At 34.0% G+C, this 14942-nt stretch overlaps 1 protein-coding gene across 6 annotated transcripts in view; it reads left to right on the top strand.

The window, feature by feature from the left end:
* The window catches only part of CNKSR2 (connector enhancer of kinase suppressor of Ras 2), a 296636-nt gene that overhangs the window by 227703 nt on the left and 53991 nt on the right, over positions 1-14942 (top strand). For all 6 annotated transcript variants that reach the window (XM_033106612.1, XM_033106623.1, XM_033106633.1 and 3 more), the window contains 2 exons: positions 3247-3320; positions 3602-3673. In XM_033106612.1, coding sequence (XP_032962503.1) covers positions 3247-3320; positions 3602-3673 — 146 coding nt within the window. The remainder of the gene's footprint in view (positions 1-3246; positions 3321-3601; positions 3674-14942) is intronic.

Raw genomic sequence — 14942 nt, 5'->3', positions numbered from 1 at the left:
TAGTTATTTTTCAGTCTGCCTTCTTAAAATGATTGCATTTTGGGGTTCTGGAAAGATAGTTGTCTCATTCTAATATAGCAACATAACTGAAACACAGATAAGGTATAATAAAATTGTGTATATCTAATTAAAAATACCAAGGTAATCAAGCAATAGCTTAACTAAAAAGATTATATTTGGAAATTTGATACAGATTTTAAAATATCTTGCTTTTGTTCAAAGTTTTAAATTTTTTTCTGTTTTTTAGAGGGAAGGGAGGAAGTCTTTTAGTGATTTAAGTAAATTTATATCACCTGAATTTATTTCAGTTTTTCTTAAAGAAAAAAATGAACTAATAGACTACCATGTTTCCCAAAAAATAAGACCTAGCTGGACAATCAGCTCTAATGCATCTTTTGGAGCAAAAATTAATATAAGACCCTGTCTTATTTTGCTATAAGACCCGGTACATAATATAATACAATATAATATAATATAATATAATATAATATAATACCCAGTCTTATTTTACTATAAGACCGGGTCTTGTGTAATATAATATCACATAATATAATATAATATAATACCGGGTCTTATATTAATTTTTGCTCCAAAGGACACATTAGAACTGATTGTCCGGCTAGGTCTTATTTTTGGGGAAACAGGGTAGTTTGGAAAATCTGACAGTATTCATTTCATTTGGCGCAATTGGGGGCTAGGGGTGTATATAATACATTTAAGTTGTTCTTCTGATTTCCCGTTAAATTTGCAGTAAACAGATTTATATCCAAAGTAATTATATCACAACCTATCACATATCACAACAGATAACACAAGAATATACCTACGTTTGCTTTCGTTCCTTTGCCATAGCCATCTACCAGTTAACCTTTTTTTTTAACATAAATTTCTATTTTTAATTTGTTTTCTCAAAAACTGTATATGGTTTAGCATCGGGAATATTGTTAATATTGTAATCACTATATATGGTGACAGGTGGGTACTAGATTTATCAGGGGGATCACTTTGTAAGTTATATAAATGTCTAACCACTATCCTGTAAACCTGAAACCAATATAATATTGAATGCCAACTGTAATTGAAAAACATTTTTTAATTAAAAAATGTACATGGTTTAATGCAGTATGCTGGCTAAATAGTCTTATATGAGTATGATTATGTTATGACATTCAATTTGCATTTGAAGATTAATTTTTGAAATATAATTTAACATTATGCCTATAACATACAGTATATAGAGAATTTTGTGTTCCCTAGAGAGACTGTTATGTTAATTTATTTTATATTATGTTAGGTTATGGTTAAGACTTAACACCACTTGAGTTACTGTGCCTCAGTTTCTTTGTCTATAAAATGGGAGTAATAGTGCCTAGCTCACTGGGCTGTCATATGGATGAAATCAATCAATGGATGTCAAGTTCACTTATAACAATGCCTAGTACATACTAAGTACTCAATAAGCATATGCTATTAGTAATATTTTTCAAATTGACGTCTTATTTCATTTGTAAAATCTTGAATTACTATTTTGCTATCTAATATAAATGTCTATATTATCTATGTAGAAGGATTTGGTTATTTTCTATACTTTAGATATTTTTTTCTGGCAATCACACAGTTATCTCAAATATATTCAATTTCACTGAGTGTGTCTTATTTTAGATATAGTAAACAATAACTTTACCTACATTTTCATTTAGCATACGTGTGTATGTATATATGTATGTATATGTATTAAACACTTTGTATGCCAATCAAGTATTATCAAAATATAGTGTTTTCTATATCTCTTTATCTTAAGGTCACTTGTAGATTTGTCTGCTCTATGCAAAATTATATTCTATCTTTCAAAGTTTAAGTGATAAAATAAACTGTGACCCCTTTTTATTGAACATTAGCTAAGTTTCAATCAGAGATTTATTGTTCCTGTGTTAGCCTTGTGAGAAGTGAGTGAATAATTCCATTGTATAGAATTGTAAAAAATACCCAAGTGTGATTTTTTTTTTCAGAAGCAATGTAAAAGTCCCTCGACACATCATTATGGGAAGATAATAACTACCTCCAAAATATTTTAAATTGTTCAAAATTTAAAATTCTTAAATTGAAGACATCAGGAGTAACATAACAGAAAGCAAAGTTCTGAAACAGATTTGAGAATATTGTATTTACCCTAAGATTGGAAGAAAAAAAAATACTCAAATATTGAAATGTGTTGAGAAAGTTACAATACTGCTTTTTAACAACATTTTAGTCACTATCAATAACATCAAATTTTTGTTAAGTTTTACATATATACATACATACAAAGCAAAAGAATTTGAGACTCTCTATTTTTTTTTCTTTGAGATAGCAAATGGGGGGTTTAATCTCACTTGAACTTGAGATATCAGAAGCCATGAACTGGTATAGCACAGATCAAAGTTTTGGAGCATGCAAAGTCTAAGAAGCATGTATGGGACAACAATGATTAAAGGATTGAGCCAAAGTTATTTTTAGCATAGTTTGTTAGTGTAGTTGGGATAACTTATATCTAATGTCAGATTTTTGGATAATTCTCTTACCTTGTTTTTCATCCCTCATTAGAAAGAGGGGGATATTATGGATTTCATTTAATTTTCCAAGTGAAAAGAGAGAGAGAGAGAGAGAGAGAGAGAGAGAGAGAGAGAGAGAGAGAGAGAGAGAGAGAGAGAGAGAGAGAGCTCATACGCCAAGTCAAATATTTGAAGATTAAATTAAACTATTTCATTTGTAAAATCTTGAATATGTAAAATAATTACTGAATTCAGATTTGATAAGAGGTTTTCTTGGGAGGAAGTAAAGGAGTTGAATTAATAAACTTCCTTATATTTTACATCTAAGCATTAAAAATGACACAAAATTGTGAATTCTAAATGTGGACTAAAGTTATTTTATGTTATAAAAGTATATATACATTCTCATAAGAAAATTACTTAAAAACATGTTTCACTTTAAGAATTAAAGAATTTCCTATCTTCATTGTAATATAAAAAGTCTTTTTAAAATTTTCTCTATGTATTTTAATTTGTAGTATTCTGAATGTTCAGAATATACCTTAAATTTAATGGAATATAAGATATAAAAGTGGAATTCTAGTCTCTAAAATGTTATGTTTAACGACTTAAATGAACAGATTTATTAGTATAGCTATTTGAAGCATAGTTATATAGTATCATCAGCTTCAAACCTTTGTATATAATATCCTAAACAAGAGTGTTGCCTCTTTAGGATGAAAAAGCAGAAGGATTCATCAGTCTGCCTGAATTTAAAATTGATAGAGCCAGTGAATGCCGCAAGAAATAGTAAGTTGATTTTATTTGGGGAGAGGGAGAGAAGGGAAGGCTTCTTCAAAAATTTCTGGCTTATAAATTATAGATTGCTTGTCTAATGCTCTCAAATTGGGGTAATAAGAAAGCATTTTGTTGGCAGAAAATTGAAGTTTTTACTGATTTCTGCCATTATGGCAGAAGCATCACATATGGGATGCTTTAGATGTTGAGGTAATTTCACCCATAAAAATGGTTTGCTTCTAAATTATTTCTCAATTTGAAATGAAATAAATGTACTTTGTTTTCTTTTACAGTGCATTCAAAGCTTGTCATCCTAAAATCAAAAGCTTTTATTTTGCTGCTGAGCATCTTGATGACATGAACAGGTAAAGTGCACTTAAATTTCTAAGTACTTAGAAAGTCAGTAAGGCTTAAAGTCTGTTTTCCACATTAATACTTAGAGAATCATGTCACTGAAGTTTCTAGATCGATCAGTTTAAAATAAAATGTAGCCATACCTAATTTTAAAGAGCAGCATTTAAAAAGTCAAAATAAACTCATTGACTGTCAAGTTTACCAAAAATGAACCAGAATCCCATACATAGGCCAAAAAAAAAAAAAAAACCCACAGAAAAAGATATTTTTAATATCATTTCAAGAATATGTCTTCAAATTTATTCCTAGGTGGGGAGGAAAAGACACCCACAAAAAAAGCTGACTTTACCTAGTGCTGAGTATGACAGAACATACATCTTAGTAGTTCAGGCCTAAGCAAAGTTAGTATTTCATTCTCTCACCTTTCTTCTGTCGCTGGACAGAGTTGTACAGCCAAGTGATTAGATGTCTGCATGGTTATTTGGTGGCTCTGGAAAAATATGTGTATGTTTTTCCATCATCTACAACATTCTGCTCTGTGTTTCCACTTTAGCTTTTATGAGTTTGATCCTTCATTTTCTTTCCCTTCCTTCTCCCCCTTTTCTAGATTCATAGAAATTGAATTGAAGATGGAAAATTTTCTTCTTTATGGGTGTTCAGCAGGCAGTGCATATTATATATATAATATATACAAAATATTATGTATATATACATATATACATGTGTGTATATACATGTATATACATGCATATATATGCATATATATACATATATATGTGTACGTATATATATGTATATATAAATGTGTGTGTGTGTGTGTGTGTATATATATATATATATATATCCTGCTGACAGGGAGGTTATATATAGTGGTCAAGAGCATGGACTTTGGAGCCAGACTGTCCAAATCTCAGCTCTCCTACTTACTAGCTTGTGAGACCTTCGACATAGAACTTGAACTCTCTATGTCGGGTATTAATCATTTTAAAAAATGGAGATAATAACCATTTGCACCCATAGGACTTTTGTGAGAAGCAAATAAGCACACATAAAGGCCTACTAAATTATAAGTGCTATAAAATGTTTGCTAGCAATATATATTCCTTTTATATACTTTGTGCTCTTACCTCATGTACATTTGTGTGTCTCTAAAAAAAATTAGTATCCAAATATTTTTAAGGATAAAATTGTACAGCTTCATAAATGTGCTTGAACACACTAAATGAACATTTAAGTAATGTTGTTCTTCGACACTTGGGAGTACCGGCATGGTTTTTCCAAAGCAAGGATATGAATTCAGGGAAATGGCAAGGAAAGGTGTTGAGAACATTGATAAAATCTTTTATTATTGATAATGGAACTGAGCCTTTCATGTAGTTTCCATAATATTGTCTTGATTAATATGTTACCATTCTTGAAATTTCACATTAGGCAATCATAATTTGGAGAGCTTTTTCTCCTTGTTTTCAAAATGGAAAATGTTTATTCACGTGACATGGGTTGGGGGGCTGTTATTCTATTTTGTGTTTTAATATTATATTCTACTGTTCTAGTTATTCACTATCCATTTTACCACATGTTGAGCTCAGTGCCCTTGGAATAAATATGAAGGCCTTGTATCATGACCAGACTGAAAATAAGTGGTATATATGAGCATATTCTATCTTACAACATGAATACACTAGAACACAGTCACCTCCATCTAAAAATTAATGTAATTTAATCATTCATGATACACGCTAATTAAGGTTTTCTTAGGCTTAGAAAATGGCCTGTTCAAAAATGCATTTTGATAAACTATAAAGCCATTCTTTGTCTACATTCCCTACCCTGTGTTAGCAATAACATCAGAAGTGCGTGATGTCACTGCTCTTCCCTAATATTCCTATGGATGTATCTGGTTCAGGATACCACAGAAGCTAAACCAAATCCATGTGTTTCATTTTCTTATTTTTTTCTAAGCAATGGGTCAAAGAGAAAAAAAAAGAATCTAATCAAATATATCATCTCAACATCATGTAATTTTTTTAAATTAAAGTTTATTGGAGTGACAATTGTTAGTAAAGTTACATAGGTTTCAAGTGTACAATTCTGTAATACATCATCTATAAATCCCATTGTGTGTTCAGCACCCAGAGTCAGTTCTCCTTCCATCACCATATATATATTTGATCCCTTTTACCCTCATCTCCCACCCCCCACCCCCTTACCCTGTCGTAACCACTAAACTTTTGTCTGTGTCTGTGAGTTTTTCTTTATTGTTTGTCTTGTTCCTTTGTTGCTTTCAGTTTTATATTGCACCTATCAGTGAAGTCATATGGTTCTCTGCTTTTTCTGTCTGACTTATTTCACTTAGCATTATACTCTCAAGATCCATCCATGTTGTCATAAATAGTCCTATTTCATCTTTTCTTACCGCCGAATAGTATTCCATTGTGCATATATACCATAACTTCTTTATCCATTCATCTATCGAAGGACATTTTGGTTGTTTCTATGTCTTGGCCACCGTAAATAAAGCTACAATGGACATTGGAGCACATTTGTCTTAATGGATAAATGTTTTCAGATTTTTTTGGTAGATACCCAAGAGAGGGATTGCTGGGTCATATGATAATTTTACTCGTAATATTTTGAGGAACCTCCACACTGCCTTCCATAGCGGCTGCACCAGTCTGCATTCCCACCAACAGTGGATGAGGGTACCTTTTTCTCCACAGCCTCTCCAACAATTGTTACTATTTGTCTTATTGATGATGGCCATTCTGACTGGGGTGAGGTGGTATCTCATTGTGGTTTTTATTTGCATTTCTCTGATGATTAGTGATGTTGAGCATTTTTTCATATGTCTATTTGCCATTTGTATGTCCTCTTTGGAGAAATGTCTCTTCAGGTCCTCTGCCCATTTTTCAATTGGGTTGTTTGTTTTTTTGTTGTTGAATTGCATGAGTTCCTTGTATATTTTGGATATTAGCCCTTATCGGAGGCGTTGTTTGCAAAAATTTTTTCCCATTCAGTTGGTTGCCTCTTTATTTTGTCGATGGTTTCTTTTGCTGTGCAGAAGCTTTTTAGTTTGATACAGTCCCATTCATTTATTTTAGCTTTTACTTCCCTTGCCTTTGGAGTCAAATTCATAAAATGCTCTTTGAACCCAAGGTCCATAAGTTTAGTACCTATGTTTTCTTCTATGCAGTTTATTGTTTCAGGTCTTATGTTTAGGTCTTTGATCCATTTTGAGTTATTTTGGTGTATGGTGACAGATAGCAGTCTAATTTCATTCTTCAGCACGTAGCTTTCCAATTCTCCCAGCACCATTTGTTGAAGAGGCTATCTTTTCTCCATTGTATATTTTTGGCTTTGTCAAAAATTATCTGTCCATATTTATGTGGGTTTATTTCTGAGTTCTCAGTTCTATTCCATTGATCTATGTGTCTGTTTTTCTGCCGATAGCATACTGTTTTGATTATTGTTGCCCTGTAATACAAGCTGAAGTCAGGGAGTGTGATACCGCCAGCATTGTTATTTTTTGTTAGGATTGCTTTGGCTATTCGGGGTCTTTTGTGGTTCCATACAAATCTGATGATTTTTTTTATTCTATTTTTTTTTAATGTCATTGGGATTTTGATGGGGATTGCATTAAATCTGTATATTGCTTTGGGTAATATGGCCTTTTTAACTATGTTGATTCTTCCAATCCATGAACATGGAATGTCTTTCCATTTCTTTGTGTCTTCTTCAGTTTCTTTCAAAAATATAGTTTTCAGTATATAGGTCTTTCACATCCTCGATTAAGTTTATTCCTAGATATTTTGTTCTTTTTGTTGCAATTGCAAAAAAAGTTTTTTTCTTTTTCTGAGCTTTCATTTTTAGTATATAGAAATACAATGGACTTTGGTACGTTGATTTTGTAGCCTGCATCTTTACTGTATTCATTTATTGTTTTTAATAGCTGTTTGATGGAGTCTTTAGGGTTTTCTATATATAGCATCATGTCATCTGCAAAAACTGACAGTTTAACTTCTTCATTCCCAATTTGGATGCCTTTTCTTTCTTTCCCTTGCCTGATTGCTCTGGTGAGAACTTCCAATACTATGTTGAAAAGCAGAGGTGATAGGGGACAGCCCTGTCATGTTCCTGAACATAGAGCAAAGGGCTTCAGATTTTCACCGTTAATTATGATATTAGCTGAGGGATTGTCATATATGGCCTTTATTATGTTAAGGTATTTTCCTTCTTTACCTATTTCATTAAGTGCCTTAATCATAAATGGATGTTATATCTTGTCAAATACTTTTTCTGCATCTATTGATATAATCATACGAGTTTTTTCCTTTATTTTGTTTATGTGGTGTATCACATTGATCGATTTGCATATGTTGAACTATTGTTGTGCCCCTCGTATGAACCCTACTTGGTCGTGATGGATATTCTTTTTCTTTTTTTAATGCATTGTTACATTCGATTCGCTAGAATTTTGTTTAGGATTTTTGCATATGTATTCATCACAGATACTGGTGTGTATTTTCTTTTTTCGTGTTATCGTTACCAGGTTTGGGTATCAGGGTAATGTTGGCCTCATAAAATGAGTTAGGGAATATTGTCTCTTCTTCAATTTTTTGGAAGAGTTTGAGTAGGACAGATATCAGATCCTCTTTGAGTGTTTGGTAGAATTCACTAGTGAAGCCACCTGGTCCCGGACTTTTGCTTTTGGGAAGGTTTCTGATGACTGATTCAATTTCCTTACTGCTCATCGGTCTATTTAGATTTTCAGAGTTCTTCGTGATTCAGCCTAGGAAGGCTATGTGTTTCTAAGAACTTGTCCATATCTTCTATGTCATTGAATTTGCTGGCATATAGTCCTTCATAGTGTTCTTGAATGATCCTTTGTATTTGTCGGGCAACCATGATAACTTCCCCTCGTTCATTTCTGATTTTGTTTACTTGTGGCTTTTCTCTTTTTATCTTAATGAGTCTAGCCAAGGGTTTGTCAATTTTGTTAATCTTTTCAAAGAACCAGCTCTTTGTCACATTAATTTTTCTACTGTCTTTTTGTTTTCTGTCTCATTTAGTTCTGCTGTGATTTTTATTATTTCCTTCCTTCTGCTCACTTTGGGTTTCATTGGTTCTTCTTTTTCTAGTCCTTTAAGGTGTAACATGAGGTTATTTATCTAGGATTTTTCTTGTTTCTTAAGATAGGCCTGTAATGATATAAATTTCCTTCTTAAAACTGCTTTCACTCCATCCCCAAAATTTTGGTACAGTGTATTTTCCTTCTCATTTGTTTCTATGTATATTTTAATCTCTTCTCTATTTCTTCTTTGACCCAGTCGTTCTTTAATGTTGTTTAATATCCACATATTTGTGGTTTTTCCTGCTTTCTTTTTGTAGTTGATACCCAATTTCAAAGCCTTGTGATCACAGAGTATATTTGGTATGATTTTAGTCTTCTTAAATTTGCTGAAGCTAGTTTTATGTCCCAATATATGGTCTATCCTTGAGAATGTTTCATGTACACTAGAAAAGAATGTATAGTCTGATGTTCTAGGATGGAGTGCTCTATAAATGTCAGTAATGTCCATTTCATTTAATGTGTCATTTAGGGCTGCTGTTTCTTTATTTTCTGTTTGGATGATCTATCTATAGCTGTCAATGATGTCTTTAGGTCCCCTACTATAGTTGTGTTTTGGTCAATTTCTCCCTTTAGTTCTGTTTCTATATTTTCTATAGAATATAGAAATATAGTTTCTATATTTTGGTGCTCCCTGATTGGGGGCATAAATATTGATGACTGTTATGTCTTCTTGTTGTATAGTCCCCTTTACCATTATGAAATGTCCATCTTTGTCTCTTGCTACCTTTTTCACCCTGAAGTCTGATTCATCTAATATCAGTGTGGCTACACCTGATATTCTCTGGATACCATTTGCTTGGAGTGTCAATTTCTACCCTTTCACTTCGAGTCTATGCTTGTCCTTGTAGCTGAGATGTGTCTCTTGGAGACAGAATATGGCTGGGTTTAGTTTTTTGATCCAATCTGCTACTCTGTTCCTTTTTATTGGTGAGTTCAGGCCGTTTACATTTAGGATGATTATTGATATATGAGGATTTCCTATCATTCTACCTTTGGCTTTCTGTAGGATTGTGTCTCCATTGTTTCTTTGCCTTTTTGTTGCTGTCTATTATTTCATTGTGGTGGTATTCTATGATATTTCCCTCTGTTTCTTCTTCTGTTAAAGTATATATTTCAGTTCTGGATTTTTTTTTGAGTGGTTACCCTTAAGTTTATGTAAAAGAAAGTTTGATATTTAGAGTATTCCATTTTCTTCAGCATGCCTACTTTCTCTATTCCCATATTCCAGTTCAGGCCTTTACTCTCCCCCTTTTTATGTTTTGGTTGCCACAAATTGTCCCTTTTGATGGTGGTTGAATAACCTCCTTTGGTATTTCTTTTAGTGCAAGTCGTGTATTAGAAAATTCCCTCAGCTTCTGTATGTCTGGAAAGATTTTTATTTCTCCTTCATATCTAAAGGATATCTTTGCTGGTTACATTATTCTTGGCTCATAATTTCTCTGCTTCAATAATTTGAATATTTGGTTCCACTCCCTCCTGGCTTGTAGAGTTTCTGCTGAATAATCTGATGATAACCTAATGGGCTTTCCTTTGTAGGTTACCGTCTTCTTTTCCCTGGCTCCCTTGAGGATTCTTTCTTTGTCGTTAATTTTTGACGGCTTCAATGCAATGTGCCTGGAGAAGGTCTGTTGGGATTGAGATAATTAGGTGTTCTATTTGCTTCTAGGATTCTAGTGTCCAGTTCTATCCACAAGTTTGGGAAGTTCTCGTCGACTATTACTTTGAATATCCTCTCTGTTCCCTTCTCCCTTTCTTCTCCTTCTGGTATGCCCATTATTCTTATATTGCTCTTTCTGATGGAGTCAGAAAGTTCTTGTAGAGTTCTTTCATTTCGTTTAACTCTCAAGTCTCTTTCTTCCATCTGTGTCATTTCCAGATTTCTATCTTTGATGTCACTGATTCTTTCTTCCATCTGGTCAGCTCTGTTACCTAAGGAGACTATTTCATTCTTCATTTGTTGTATTGAGTTCTTAATCTCCAGAAATTCTATTTGGTTCGTTTTAAAATTTTTAATCTTTGGTAAAATGTTCATTTTGTTCTTTGATTGTGTTTTTGAGTTCATTAAACTGCCTGTCTGATTTTTTGCATCTTGTTGAGTTTTTTTCAGAACTGGAATCTTGAATTCTCTGTCATTTAAGTCACGTATTTCCATGTCTTTAAGTTCATTTTCTGGAGACTTCTCATTTTCTTTCTGAGCTGCCTTGTTACCTTGATTATTCATGGCAATTAATGATTTATTATTTCTCTTCCTAGACATCTACAGGAGTGGGTTCTGCAATAGGTTGATAGAAAGAGGTCTTTCTTCTCTTTTCCAGTAGGTGTTGGTAGAATTCTTTATTTTCTTTCCAACTGCAGCCTTTGATTCTCTCTCACCCTGTAGAGTTATTTTTTCTGTGCTCTATTCCAGCTTCTCACACAATGGGGGAATTCCCTGGAAGGCGGCTTCTCCTCTGTGAACAGTTCACCTGGGTCATAGGGCACTGCCTCTTTGGGGGAGGGTGTAGAGAGCTTTTGAAGTTCCAGAGCTCTTCCTGCACCAGATTCAGGACCTCTGTGTTTCAGCGGCTCTGTTTACTCCTGCAGGGATCCACCCAGATAGGTGGGGACAGGGGCAGGGTGGGCTGTGAGAGGTGGCCCAGAGCAATGGTGGCAACCACCAGCACAGCCCCCAGGGCTCTCTCCCCTTCGCTGGAACTAGTTGAGCTGCATGTTCGTGGCTGCGGGCCGTAGTTCTCAGAACTGAAAATATTCTGTTCTTTTGATCTGACAGTGCTACTGTCCCACTTCTAGCACTGGGCAGGTGGTGGCGGGGTGAGCTTGGCAGGGTAGTGAGGGGGCGCCTAGGCTCCGTGCCTATGCCTTTCGTCCTCTGCTCAGCAGTGAGAGCTTAAACCTCCATTTTTACCCTTTTACCCTCTATCTTTGCTCCGAAGTCTCTGCCCTGAGCATTGGGTTCAGCCATGGTATATACTGATCCCTCAGGTGGGACTGTAGGCCATAAGGGGTGCATTAGCAGTTCGAAGTCTTCCCTCTCCTGCGGTAGTTCCGGAATGCAGTGAGCTCGGAGCTCCAAGCTCTGGTCTGCTTCCCTCACCAGCTGCCAGCATCTCCTCGCTCTCCCTTTTCCTCCTCCCCCACTCACCCAATTTCCCAACCTTTAGATGATTTCCGTTGCGCGTCTCCTAGTCTTGCCTGTCTGCCATGCAGGGAATCCTTTGTGGAGTTATAGTTATTCAATTTGTTGTAAATACCAGGGAAGATTTCAAGAGGCTCACCTCACGCTGCCATTTCTATGACATTGTCTCCCATCATACATTTAAGAGTGCTGTTTTATGTAAGCCTTTCCATGGTGTACTACAACCTTCAGAATTAAATTGTCCTGAAATAGTGAATCTTTTTTAAAATTGAAGTATAATGGACTTCTGTTGTTTTTTGCTTTGCTTTTTCTTTTTTGTAAACATATTCCTGATGTCTACTTTCAATGGGCAAGTTTTAAAAGTTTTATTTGTTAATAGAAATCAGGAGATTCAGTGTTGAAAATATTCACAGAGGATTAGTCGTGGGGAGAGACACCCTCCAACAACTTTGTTCAGTAACCTGTTTGCTACGTAACAGCAAGATAACCTAGGTGTTCGTTATTCTCTATGTAATCTTTTAAAGGCATGTACCTAAGTCTTCAAGAGATGATGTATTTGTAATAATTATGATTATACTAATTATAATGATTATAAATATATGCTTTATCTGGTTATTTCATAATTTCTAAAGCATTATCATATGTATTTAAAATATGTAGTGCCCGTTTTGACAGGATCTAGTAATTGGAATGAAAAAGTGATGCTTAAATTTAATTTTCGTCTATAAAATCTGTGTGTGTATATCTACATATATATACACACACTCATACATATACATATACCTATGTATACATACATAAATCCAAATATATGTATATATGTACACACATACACATAGAATATTAAAATCTCACCTTCTATTTTTAGCAGCTGTAAGTTTGATTGTGAGATAATTTGCAAAATCACCCTACCACCAGCCATCTGTTCCCTCCTAAGAAATGAGTATTGAAAAATTTTTTAAAAATTTTCCCAGTTTGTGAAATCTGTGTGAAGAAAACAAAATATCATGTTTCTCAAGTATTCTGAAATTTATTTACTGAATTCATCTGCCCTATATATTTCTGATCATATCAGCACATTTGTCCTGGTAATTGTGAGGACTCACTAACTTCTACTTAGTAATTAGCATCTGTACATTTCTCCCATGGTTCTTACTCTTTTTTTCCCTCTCAATACGTTGTTCTGTGTCAGTTATTGACACCCTCACTGGATTGTTCACTGTAGGCCCAATATCCCCTTACCTATATCTTCTTGTTTTAAAGAATTGGTGGTATGGTAAGTACTGAATTTAAACTTAATATTAAGGAACTTCTCCATCAACATGTTTGACAAGATTCTAAATTCAGTGCTTGTACTCCTGACCAACTTATCTTAAAACAGCCTCCCCCCATCCAGAGCACTTTTACATTCTAATTTTATACCTTGCTTTTTTTTTTTAATACACTTGCTACTGTTTGACATATGTTTATTTGTATCCTTACTTATTGTCTGTCTCCCTCCTAATATAGGTATCATGAAGGCAGACACTTTGTTTTGTTTACCTGTTTCCTCAGTGCCTAGAACAGTACCTGACACACATAGGTTCTGAATAAATATTTCTAGACTCATTTAGTGCATATACATCTGCTGTTCATAATTGCCTATAAATACGAAATCGTAACTGCAGCAAGTGTATAGGCAGTCATCTTCTAGATGAAGCCTTAAGGACTTCATCTAAGACTGCACCAACATTTGTATATTGTTCAGCCTGTTGTGGCTATGCACAGTTGCCTGAATTTATCCACACAATTTCTAAGGAGTTTTTATTATGAACAGAATGTTTCTTCCTAAAAGCAGTTTAATTTTTCAATTGTCTTATGAAATTTAGCAATTTTGGAGCTCACTGAAGGCAAGAATTATCTCTTAATAAGTTTTGTACCCCCAAAACATAGCTCATTGTTTAGCCTATAGCAAACACTTAATAAATGTTGTTGAACTGAAAAATTAAGGAAGCCTCTTTTTAGTTTCCTGATTCATCTCATAAAGACCTCATTATTCTTTAGGCTCTAATAAAATGAAATTCTAGTGATATTTTTTAAAGTAGTAAATATGAGACACTGAATTAAAATTCAATGATAAGTGTTCCTCTAGTGGTATTATCATCATTTTTACCCAAAAAGAACCAGAGTTATCTTTCCCAAGAGTGCTAAGATTTGCCTTGTAGTACAAATTCAACCCCTTTCTCACTACAAATGACCTATAGACTAGATTTTAATTTTGACCTTTTACTAATGATTAAATCATTTTTAAAAGGTTATTTGTTATGATATTGACTTTTTCACTTACAGTTTATCATTTTCTGGTGTGTGTGTGTGTGTGTGTGTGTGTGTGTATGTGTGTGTGTACCATGCTACAGAATTCATTTGATCGATCTTTATTTTATTCCATCTCTACTCCAGTCCCTTCTTCACTTCCCAAACATACTTGAGGTGATAATTATATTGTAGGTTTTGTCAAAATGAAGTTAGGCGTTAAGTGACTTATTCTTAAAATTAAAGCTTAAATTTCCATAGATGTGATTTTTGTCTGAGACACAGCTTTCCTCCTTTTTCAAGATATTCTAAAAGTATCTGCACAGTTAACACCTCTTGGCATAAATGATGAAACATCCGAGTCACCTCAAAGAATGTCATCATCCACTTAACAGGAGATAAGCTCTTAGGAGAAAAACTTCTCAAATACAACTTTTTCTTAAAAATATACCTCAATCAGCTTATTCCACAGTTTAATGATGTTAGCTATACTAGTGATTCCAAACTTACTCAAGCTACTTTGGAAGGTGGGTTCTTCCCTTAATTTCTGATTTCAGAAAGTGTATGGATCATAGCTCACAATGACCAATGGGAAATTATAAGATTAGTTTATAGATTTTGTGATTTTCTAATCTGATGCAGTATAAACAATTGGAATAATGAACACAGGAGAGAGACCCAGTGGGACAAAAGATGGAGATTGAAACAATGGTTTGCTTCA

This window comes from Rhinolophus ferrumequinum, chromosome X (assembly GCF_004115265.2).
Source record: "Rhinolophus ferrumequinum isolate MPI-CBG mRhiFer1 chromosome X, mRhiFer1_v1.p, whole genome shotgun sequence".
In the NCBI taxonomy this organism is placed as follows: Eukaryota; Metazoa; Chordata; class Mammalia; order Chiroptera; family Rhinolophidae; genus Rhinolophus; species Rhinolophus ferrumequinum.
Note: the sequence above shows the minus strand (reverse complement) of the source record. Positions and strands in the feature narration are given on the sequence as shown.